The sequence below is a fragment of the Salminus brasiliensis genome, chromosome 8 (genome assembly GCF_030463535.1).
Source record: "Salminus brasiliensis chromosome 8, fSalBra1.hap2, whole genome shotgun sequence".
Classification (NCBI taxonomy): domain Eukaryota; kingdom Metazoa; phylum Chordata; class Actinopteri; order Characiformes; family Bryconidae; genus Salminus; species Salminus brasiliensis.
Window position 1 is genome coordinate 17281374 of NC_132885.1, and position 12031 is coordinate 17293404.

A 12031-nucleotide genomic window follows, 5' to 3' on the forward strand; every position below is an offset into this window, starting at 1 on the left:
AAGAAATTCTATGAACTTACTTTTGGCAATGGTGGCATCCTAGTACACTACCACACTGGAATTCAGTGAGCTTTTTGTAATGACCCATTCTATCACCAACGTTTGTAAAGGCAGACTGCATGGCTAGGTGCTTGATTTTATATATCTGTGGCAATGGGACTAAATTAAACACCTAAATTCACTGATTAAGGGGTGTGTCCCAATACTTCTGTCCAAATAGTGTATCACTGAATTCTTACAGCAAAACCTGTTTGCGGGCAGTAATTTTCAGCTAATGAGAAAAATGGTTCATAACATCATACCATAAAATGATCAGTATAACACCAGCATCACATCATCACTAGGCTTAACGCTACTGAGAAGACCGTTAAGGCTGAAAATATGTTTGTATAAACTAGTTCATTACACTGATTTATCAGTCTACATCATGCTTTAGCTGGGATTTAGTAGTTAAATATTCAGAAAGCATTTTCCTAAAAATGTAAAAACTATTTGAATACTTTTAAAATGTGATGTGGACAAAAACTGCAGTGTTCTGTATGATTAGGAATGCAGTTACACAATGCACAGTAGTAACTGTGTATCAGTTTCCATTATTGAGTTAAATTAGCCTCATAACCCCAGAGCAAAATCCAAACTTCAGGCACTTAGACTAAGTATTGGTCAATGGACTACATGTAGAGCAACAGTGTAAATATGGTTAGTCACTGAAAACAATGTTCTACAGCCAGTATCGTTAAGTGAGGGAAGGATCACCTTGATGCTCTTTTTGAACTGATAGCCAGGTGTTGAGGAGCCCTTGCGGAGAAGTTCACTGAAGATGACGATTTGCTCAAAGAGGAAGACTCTGCGCTCTTTACTGCGAGACAGAACGCCAGAGTCCTGCTCAGTCACAAAAAACGTCTCCTGCTGCAGCAGTTTCCCCTGACTTGTCAGCTTTCCCTGAAACACACACACAGTCAGGGAGTTAATGTTTTAACATGTAGTCATGTAGATAAAACTGCTGTAGGAGCATCCACCCACCTGACTCATCTCCACCAAAGTCAGTTTTCTGCTTAAGTTCTCCCTATTTTGTTAAAATATTTATTATCCCCATCATCGTGCTAATGGGTGAGACACCTAAAGTACACATAGACTATACTGAATGCCTGAACGCTCAATAAAGTGCTGAACACACATGCCTTAGACTGAATGTATGTTTCTGTTCACCTGTAAGTGAGTGTGTGACTCTGTGTCCGTCAGTCCGTCAACACATGCATATTGCACACCAACTGTATGTCAACACTGCTGTATAAACCGGTCACCCTCTCCTCAGTTGTGCTCACATTTATTCTACCTCTCCGTTTTCTCATTCTCTCTTCTCACTCACTTACATAACTGATAACACGGTGTCAGAGGGTTAAAGGTCAGTATGAGATATAATCAACACATCAGCAAGTATGAAAAGAATAGCTTTAATTAATGCCTGTCATGAGACAAGACCTTCATACTAACAATGGGGTCTGTAAAATCCTACATCCTCATGTATTGTAATTTTTTTGTTTTCTACAGACAAATGTAATCAACCAGGCCTAATGCCAGCTGTGGGCTAGAGGGGTACAAAGGCCCCCTCAAAAAGCAAAAAAAGCACTGAGCTGTGGAGCAGTGGAACTGTGTTCTCTGGAATTATAGAGCTCCATCCAACTCCTTTGGGATGAGTTTGGAGATGAGGTGAGGTGGTGATCATCAAACATCCTGACCTCAATAATGCTCATTGTTGAACGCAATAAAATTCTCACATCAATACTCCAACACCTAGTAGAAAGCCGTCCCTAGAGACAGGTACTTCAACAAAAGCAGGAACAACCCATTTTTAACATCCTTGATTGCTGATAAAACAATGAATGTGTTTAGCAGGTGTCCCAATACTTTTGTCCATACATTATACCCCCCCCTTCCATTTTATATCTATATATGTACAATAATAAATCATTTTATATCTATATATGTACAAAACATGTTTTGCTTATTAGGACCCTGGATGAAGGGTATATGGCAAAATACCTCAAAGCCCTGTAGCCTGCCGAGGTTCATCATGTCATTGCAGAGTTTAGGCACCTGAGACATCAGATCAACTGCTTTCTGCAAAACAAGGTTTAGAAAAGGTGGATGAATGTTGAACATAAAGTAGTAAATGTTGAAGCAGTAAACTAATGAGTATGGGATAACTTCTCACCTCAATATCCTGACAGTCCAGCCCTGCCTTGGTACTGTACTTCAAGAAGTCCTTAAAGACAAAATGGAAGAGAAATAAGCCATATTGTCCTAAAATGAATTAAGCTCCATAATCCATTATCCCAATCATCTCATTCACATGAATGAGTTTTACCTTTAACAGCAGCTGATATTTTGTTATTCTCTGAATTGGCTTGATGAGAAAATCACTGATGCTCAGTCTTGAACTGACTTCTTGCTGAACCGACTAAGTTAGAAAAAAAGAGGGAAAAGGTTATGATCAACATTCTTACACATACATGCAGGCTATAATCTGTTTCCTGAATAAATGATCACAGCCAAAAAAAAACTAACAAAAAAAAACTAACAAGAAGGAAGGATGATTTACCTCGAAATATGAATCATATTCCGCCACTATGAATTCTGACTTGGGTTTGTTCTGGCAGTAAACAACATACATATACAGCCTTCGCTCCTGTGTGCAAACACAAGGTCAGAGTCATTTCCCCAGCCAACACATATTTAACACAAAAATCACTAAAATCATAACACAGTGCTCTGGAAGCCTCACGCACATGTTTAATAAACAGCTCTGGCAGCTTTTCATGATCTTCAAGGCATTTTTCCAGTTCTCCCACGAAGAAACTGCAGGATGACACAAATTCATTTCATGTTTAAAAGGTAGTTACTGGCGGATTTGTGACAGATCAACAGAGCACAAACTGAGCTTGACTCACTCTCGGTGCCAGTCATAGATCTGGTGAATATTTCCAAAGACGATCTTGTCTTTTCCTTTCATATCCTCAGGGACTCCTTTCTCCTCCATTTTCTTCATGAAACCCTATAAGAAAGGAAAAGTACTGATTTCCTTTTCTACAGGAGTTAGTTAGTCAGTTTTTTTCCCTTGCAGAAATCAAATTTCTGTGTTTTGATTACGTCCTATGAAATAAACTACAGGGAGATTAAGGTTTGTTAATAAGTGACAGTGGTTAGAGCACCGGGCTACTGATGACAGGTTTGTGGGTTTGATACCCAGACTAGGCAAGCTGCCACTGTTGGGCCCTTGAGCAAGGCCTTGCGCCCTCTCTGCTCCCCAGGCGCCGCAGCAATGGCTGCCCACAGCTCCGGGCATGTGTGCTCACTGTCACTGTGAGTGTTTGATCACTAGTGTGTATGCGTGTGTGTGTGTTCACTGCATGGATGGGTTAAAGGTGAAGGCCAAATTCCGTCTGTGTCCAACACAAATGGTGAATATGGGTGTCTTGTCTGGTGGGATGTCATTTTCTTACCTCTACTACGATGCCCAAGTCTTTGACGTAGTCCTTCTCTGTCTGTATCAGCTCATTCAAGACAAACCTGAGACACAGAGTGAATTAACGCAAATTAACATCAAGTTAATTGTAGTGAGAGTAGCTAAGCTGTATGCAGAATGATAGTTATTACTGATCTCAATTAGCTCCCCAAATCATGTGAGGCATTTCCTGAAAGGTAACCTGTATTATTCTTTGAAAGGGAATTTAGTTGTTCCAGAATGGCAGTGTGTGGAATACTGTGTACAAGCACAGTGTAAAACTAAACAGTATAGAATTCTTCACAAATAGGAACAAAAATACTCATACAAACAAAAAAAGAAAAATATGATTATTAATATGACAAATATAACAATAATGACGACAAAGGTCGCATTAAACGCATGGCAGTGTGTCTCACATTCGTCCGCGCAGTGCTTTGGCCTTCTGCTCAAGCTCAGGGTTTCTGGGCTGGGCCGGGCTCTGCTCCACTGGACTCACTGAGCTGAAGCCAGGATATGTTCCACCTTCCAAAGTCTAGAACAACAACAAAGACAAAAACACAGATTCACAGCAGGATTCAACAAGAATCTTATTTCCTGTCACAGAGGGGGCTAAAGGTGTTTGAGAATTGGAGAAAAGCCTGACTGATGAAGACATGTCTACAATAACATGATAAATCCAGACACTACCCTTCAAAAGTTTGGAATCACTTTTTATATTAAAATGTATTGTATTATCATTATTTGGCAAAAATGACTACAATTTCTTTAGATTGTCTTTTTTAATATTTTGAGTATTATGCTGAACTATACTGCAATTTATATATTTTTAAAATGTATATAAGTTTTGCATTGTGTTCTAGATATCCACTGTACTGTAATTTCATTCCTGATGTTATACAGCTCTAATAATAAATTTAGAAACATCTACTCTGCTAATTATTTTGGATATTAGATGCGTTCGGCGCTTCACATTAATGACGGTGTCCATTAAAGCCGCACGAAATTGGAAAACCTGACATGACAGGAAATGTATTTTTTTTCCGTGATTTAAATTATGATATTTAAAAATGCAGGATTTTTTAACCAGATTTTAAGTCAATGATCCAACATGTCATGGTATTAATAATGCATTCAATGAATCCCAAAAAAAAGTAAAATAAATGGTATTGGGCAGATATAACCTGCCTCTTTTTGGAGGAAAAATGTTTTGCACTTAGTATTGAACTTCCTTGCAAAAAAATGAAATACACCCTAGCTTATGTTTTTTTTTTATAGTATTAAAACCTGTGAAGTTGTACAAAAAGTCAGAATGATGCTACAAATAAATGCTGCATTCAGTTCAGTTTATTAGGCATGTCTTTCTTGTACCTACTGCTGTCCACATATTATATAATTACTGTACGAGTTGGTGTGTGCTGTTATAAGGATATTTGCTGCACTCCTACAAGAGTCAGGCACAGTTTTAAGTTGCATAACAGCAGATAGGATACAGTGAGCATAAATGATATACGTTTCTGATAAAACACCCATTGAGTGGTAGTTAGGCCTTAAAAACAACTCTGTGTATAATGTCTAAACACTGAGTATAATTTACTGGAAAAAAACATTCACAAACACATCCTGCACACATGATGTGTTTATACATAAAAAGAGGTGTTAAAGCATGCATCCCATTGTGAGTCACTGTAAGATAGCAAAAAAGCAACAAATGGGAAAAGGAAAGACAAAGACAGAAAAGCTGGGGGGCCAGAAAGCCTGGGTTTTTTTGTGCGTGCTGTATGAAACTGGTCTGCGGTCAGTCGAAGCTTTGCACTTACCATCTTAGTTTTGACCAGTTTCTCTATAGCACTGACAAGCTCTGCGGCACTGGGCACCTCGGTGGAACCCTGCCGTGAAGCAAGCAAGGCAGACGACTGCAAGGGACCGGGGAAAGAGCAAAAGAAGTGTTAGTGAAGACAGGGAGGAAAGGTGGAACAGATAAAAAGGTAGAAGAAGAAAAAAAGAAAGAAAGTCCTGGAGTCATTGCTCTGTTAGTGCGGTTAATTAGAACAAGGTGAGAAAGCTGCTAGGTGAACCCTGGCGCACACCCTTCTCACCAGGCCAGTCTCATTCTGCTTTCAACTGGAAGTGTCTAATTAGACCACGGGTGTAAGAACATATTCTGAAGTATCACAATATTATGTTATCGTTTCTCAAAAATGTTTGCTCCCACTAGGAGAGTAAGGATTTAACATGTCTCCTCCGATACATGCAAAGCCAGCCACCGCTCTTTTTACACTGCTCCGACTCAGCATCACCAAGTGATGCGCTTGGAGGAAAACGCCAGGTCCCTGGCTCCTCTGCACCAGCCAACAGACGCCAGTGTGATGGCCATCATCGTTGATGAAGGGTGGAAGCACCATCTGCCAACCCAGAGAGAGCTTGGCCAATTGTGCTCTCTTGGACTCTGGCTGCTGATGGCAAAGCAGCATGGCTAAGGAGGTCTTTACCTGGAGAAATGGCTCGGTTATAAGGTTCCGGTGAAACGGACCCATTAGATGTTTGTGGGGCTATCAGGGAAGACATTAGTCTAAGCACTAACTAATCTGAGAGCGTCACAAGCACCTGACATGTCCGCTTTACCAGAGCTCAGCTCTTCTTTCAATTTTTGTGGCACCCTCAAATTGAGCATATTATACTCCTCACTGTATGTTTATCATTACTGTGACTGTAATCTAAGTCAACTGATTTACTGTTGCAAGGGACATTCTACACTAAATAAATAAAGATGACCAGCCCTGTTGTTTAATGGAAAATAAGGCAACTATGGTGACAAACTTCCTTAAGGTTTATTTCGCAAAATATTGAAATAAAAAATGAAAATCGCAATATATTGAATTTTAACATCTGTATCCTGATATGCCAGGTTATTGTTGATACACAGCCCTACACATTATGCATTAACGTTTGTGTTGTTTTATAAGTGGTATTTCAGTCTTCTTGCCGCTAAAAAAAAAACATAGTAATGGCTTCTCAAGGCTTATCGCTGTAGAATATCATTAGAAAGATAAAATAAGACGGCCATAAAACCAAGTCAGACCAAAAAGAACAATGTTTGATATGATCACAATTATTTTTTAGCAAATATAGGTCATCAAATCTGCACAATATAGAACTTTTTATCTATAATGTTGGTTTGGATCTTTTAATTAATTTCAAATATGGCAATGGGAACACTAAATGAAAATTAATCACTTTCAGTTTTAGTTCAGACCACACTACAATTACAAAGACACCCTAAGAGAAGCTGAAAGAACTAGAGAAACTTTGGTAGAAGAAAAGAAGACTCCAGGAGAGCAGCTTGTGTGTCTAGATGACAACACAAGTGTTGCATGGAACAGACCGCATTCCAGTGCTTTATCTCCTAGCACAACAACAGACAGGGGCAGATCAACACTGCACAATGTTGACATCAGCGGTAAATGTACATACAAACAGGAACAACAAGGAAAAGTCATTTTTCAGAGAAAAATGACACCCAAACAAGTCAGACCGCATAAGCAAGGGCGTATGTGCATTTCGCAACTTCACAGAGTAATACATTACCCAGAATGTGTGTGTAATTTTGTATTAGAGTGTTTTTGTGGTTAAAAGACTAAAAGTCAGGGAGGATCCTTGCATTATTACTGGCATTTCAATATTTCAACATTGTGTGTGTGAGTGTGTGTGGAAGGTCAAACCACAAATGAAGCACTACATTGCCACTGTGCGGGTGACTCCCGTTGAAGGACAGCTGGATCTTTTAGCAGTGTGTGTGTGTGTGTGTGTGTGTGTGTGTGTGTGTATAAGGGTGGCAGAAACCAGCAGTTCTTTTTATGAACCTGTACTGAGTGACATTTCTGAATAAGTGAGCTATTGTATATAAAGAGCAGCTTATTAGCCCTGCTGTCTGTGACCTACCAAGACAGAACCCATTCAATCGACAAGAAGCCCTCCTCTACCCTCCAAAAGCCAGCGTCCACACTAGTCCACTCTATTAAGGCAGTATTCCCAGCTCATTATTTGTTATGCATACCTTCTCCTCCTGAGTGGAAGGGTCTTTAATGATCTCCATGGGTGGAGGTAGAGGAGTGTGAGACTCATCCTCTGGCTCCTCTTCTCCTCCACTTTGCATTCCTGATGATTTGGAGAGTGTTCCATCTTTTCTTTCCCTCTGCAAGGCCAATGACATGGACATTATGTTCCAAGAGCAGGCATCAAAGCATCAGAAATAATAAACAGAGATATTTTATTATAAGTGAACCCAGTTTCTGTTAAACTAATTGGGGTCTCCACCAATTATAGCCAAAATCCATATTATGCAACACCTCCTTATCCAAAATACAGTTAATCAGCCAGGATATGTTTGGTGCTTGCTTCTTCTGTTTTACACTGAAGCTTCAAGGATAAATGCAGCTAATGAGCCAGTGAAAGTTACCTAAACCATCATCAAACTTAAATCACCACATCACGTTTGCCTCAAATCAAATAAAGTTGTTTAGCAAACAAACATAACTCATAATGTAAATGTACAAAAATCAACCACTGACTTAAATTCCATGTATAGTTGTAAGATGGTTTTAATTTTCCAAGTGTAAATAAGTCACATATCTAATTAAAATACAAACTTACTGTGTTTTAACAATGTAATTTATAATGGAAAAATAAAACATGACCAAAATTTGATACATTTTATATGTTGGATTTTTTCCCCCAGTAGATATACATGTGTCTAAAATATAGAAATTTTGTTCTGCGCATTTAAGTTTGTTTGTGGCATCCTTTTGCTAATTTTATATGCATGTCTATTTTCCATTGTTTATCAACTTCAGGCAGTTTGACGCAAGTGCATAATGATTTAGGCAAATAGTCTGCACATTGTGGGATAGAAGCTTCCATTACTTGTCAGCAAGGATGAAAATGACCAACATCTCTCCCCCCCCCTCTTAAAATGCATGTTTTTGGTGATGCTTCATATTTCAGCATATATTAAAAATGGCCTTTCCGTCCACAGACTTTTAGAAATCAATCTATAAATGTCTAAACATAGTGGATTTTCACTGAAGGCAGAAGTTACAAGAATTTAATAGTCAAAAGCTTTTGGACACTCAATATTACAAACTACACAATCAATTTTGGACATAATCAATATTACAATTTACTCCCATCTCTCAAAATCATCTAGTGCCCAGTTGTGTGTTAGATATGTGTATCTATTTGAATGGATGAGTTTAGCAGGCTGCTGAAAGTAGCTTAGCATCAATCATTAGTTAATCCACATTCAATAGAAGATAATCACATAAATGAATAATGAAACCACCACACTGTTTCCTTGTGCCGGAACACTGTTGTCCCAACTCCAATGCATTCCATGTTTGTTAGCTACATGAAGACCTGTAGCTCCAGAGCAAAACTAAAGAAGCAAACGTTTGGACACCAAACATGCCTTGACCGATCAACTATATTTGAAGCACTGGATTCAAGTCCACAATGTCTTCTCCTTCAACAATTCTGCTGCTAGCTGCCCAGTAGGGGAAGCAGGTCAGGGTTAATGTGGGTCATTGTGTTGGGGTCCACAGCTCCTGCCCTGCCACTACAGAGACTCTTTGTGCCGTCACAGTGCACATCACACAGGCCTAAAGGGCCTGGCTAATGCACACTGTCCTATCTGCCCCACATCATCTGGCTTACTGCTACTGCTGCTGCTGCTACTCCAGCCATGGCAGACTCATAATAACGCACTCACACATCACAGAGAACAAGGAGGCCAGTTTTCTACATGAAACGCTGATTGCGTAAAAAGAACCGAGATGGTGAATGAAAGAAATAAAGAAATCCTCTGACGTTAAAGAGGGAGTGCACCAATACCATGTGCACTTCTTAGAAACTTAGACACATCACACATTTAGCCTCAAGAAATACATACATACATATAATACCAGTTTATAAACAAATACCAGTGCTACAAAAAACAAACTATCATTCCTTAAGACTATATACGTAGAAGTCTCTATTCTAGCAAGCCCTATATTGTACTGGTAATAGCGTAATAATAATAATGTGTAGCATAAACATAATTCTCCTAATTAACTCAATTCAGAGGGAATAAATTAATATTGATATGAAATTGTAGTTTATTCAATCCTTAATCTCTCAAATTTACTTGCTGAACTGCATCACAGCATCCAACTAAAGAAGTGCTCAGTTCATAAATGCAAAAAATGATGGACAAATGTATTGCTACCATAATGGCAATAATATGCAAGTTAAAAGCACACAACAAAGTCCCTCAGTACTGCACAAGACACTCACACCAGCTTTCTTGTATCCAACTTTCAGGGGCTCTGAGAAGGCGAAGATCAAGCCTATTATAAAACACTTTGGAAAAACGCATCAGCTCCATTACCTCTTCCAGGTTGTCATCCTGTGTCTCGGGCGGACCCAGGTCGATGCTCTTGCGACCATCTCTCTTCTGCTTCTGCTTGCTGGGCAGCTTTTTGACGTTGCTGCCATGGCTGAGGCGTCGGACCGGGCTGGTGAGCCACTTCTTCAGTGTGTTTCCAGAGCGCTTGGGCCCTGGAGAGCTGCTGTGGATGGACGTGAGTGAGGCCTGCGGCTGCAGCGCCGCCACGGAGTCAGTCTTTCCCTCCGGACCACTGACCGCGTAGTTCTCTAAAAGATGAAAGAAAAGAGGATGATGAGAAAAAAATCAATCAATCACAAGCATCTCAGGTTCATGATGTAAAAAACCACAAGGACAAGCCATCTGAAGAGAAGCGAGCCAGAAAGATTGCTCTTGCCTGCAGGAGGGTGTAGCCCACCATTACCATACAGACCACAAGGAGTGTGTTTACTGAGAAACATATAAAGTGGAGTGAAATAATGGTTTGTCAATTCATCAAAACTCTATTAAATGATTCTAACTAATGTTTTAGGCAATTCAAAGACATAGGAAAAACCAATTGGTCATGATTAGTGGTTTGAGGTGTGAGCAAGTTTACATCATTCTGGTAAGCCAAATGTTATGGTGCTGTTGTCATATTTCTGTAACAGCGTAACACCCACACAGCACTCTTTTCCATCGACTTAAATGACCTAATGAACGCAAACCACACAGCACTGCGGGAAAATCAATATGAATATTGACAATGTGAATGCTTTCTCTGCTATGGGAACGCACTCAGATTGATAGAAAAGTATTTCACATAAGATTAATCCACTACAACAATGCACATGGCGATGATCTTTAAATGCACATCCATACTGTATAAAAGCTCCATCAACCTATACCGCAAATCACTGCAGTCACGTAAAACCTTGTATCTCCATTGTTTTCTATGGTTTTTACTTTTTGACATAATGGCAGTTGTTCTTACCACTGGGTGGATAAATGAGGAAGGTACCAACAGGAATGCTTCATGACTTGGAATAAAACTGACTTTACATTGACTTCTGTTGAAAGTTAAGGAGGTTTTTTTTCATCTGCTGTAAAGTTGTGATTTTGGAGATATGAGATTTTTCTGTCCAACATGGCCTCTTTTTGTTTCAGAAGTAGGTTAATAAATGTGTCATTTTCGATAACATAGGTGTACACAAGTTATGTAATACAAAAAAATGCATTACACCAGCAGAATCACTAGATCACCTTGGATGCTGATATTCAAAGTTTGTGTGCATCTCTGACTAGTCGGCAGAAAGTCAACATCTGTGTATATGATGGTTAATACTATACGGGATCGCCTATTCGGCTACTCGACTCAACATAATCAAATATAAAAATTACAGTAGTTTGATGGCTTAGTGTTGACCACTAGATTCACTGATTTACACTGGTATATATATAACTTGTGTACACCTATGTTATCGAAGAGGACACATTTATTCAGTGTCAGTTTTGCCTTTAAAGTCTGTTGGAGATAAACACTGTCCTAGTAGAAGTGAGCAATATTGTATGTTTGGTTAAAGACAATGCTTTTTGAAGTTATTGAATATTAAGTGATCATTAAGTGTAAGCAACTCAACTCAGCTTCTGAACTGATGTCTTTTCTGTTACATGTGCACTCTCTCTCTCTCTCCAACCATTTACCCCAGATAAAATGGGAACCATTTTTGCACAAAGCATTTGCACTAATAACTTTACTACCTCACTGGACTCAATATTTATTACACACTGCATAATTTGCACACTACCGCCAATTATTTATTATTCTCTGTCTGTACTGTGTTGTGTTGTCTGTCTGCACTTGTATTGTGTTGCACTTGTGTTTTGTATGCACTGTCTATGTTGCACCATGGTCCTGGAGGAACGTTGTTTCGTTTCACTGTGTAGTCTGTATGTAGTTGAAATGACAATAAAACCCCACTTGACTTGAACCAAATTCTGAAGTTGACAAATTGAATATTTAAGTCTGTCTCTAAACACTAACACCATTTTGGACCGGTCGGCCTGCACTGCTGTGCGTCTGCATGCTGTAATGGCTTATTCATTAAAGGAAGTGACCTTGT

The 12031-nt window shown here is 39.2% G+C and overlaps 1 protein-coding gene across 7 annotated transcripts in view; it reads right to left on the reverse strand.

Annotated features, from left to right (window-relative positions):
- The window catches only part of kalrna (kalirin RhoGEF kinase a), a 210387-nt gene that overhangs the window by 13343 nt on the left and 185013 nt on the right, over positions 1-12031 (reverse strand). For 4 of the 7 annotated variants that reach the window (XM_072685874.1, XM_072685873.1, XM_072685877.1 and 1 more), the window contains 12 exons: positions 9933-10198; positions 7563-7700; positions 5326-5421; positions 3925-4040; positions 3504-3570; positions 2952-3055; positions 2790-2859; positions 2603-2689; positions 2369-2461; positions 2216-2266; positions 2044-2121; positions 757-942 (listed from right to left, as the gene is read on the reverse strand). In XM_072685874.1, the coding sequence (XP_072541975.1) occupies positions 757-942; positions 2044-2121; positions 2216-2266; positions 2369-2461; positions 2603-2689; positions 2790-2859; positions 2952-3055; positions 3504-3570; positions 3925-4040; positions 5326-5421; positions 7563-7700; positions 9933-10198 (1352 nt within the window). The remainder of the gene's footprint in view (positions 1-756; positions 943-2043; positions 2122-2215; positions 2267-2368; positions 2462-2602; positions 2690-2789; positions 2860-2951; positions 3056-3503; positions 3571-3924; positions 4041-5325; positions 5422-7562; positions 7701-9932; positions 10199-12031) is intronic. The other 3 variants (XM_072685875.1, XM_072685879.1, XM_072685876.1) reach the window with 1 other exon arrangement.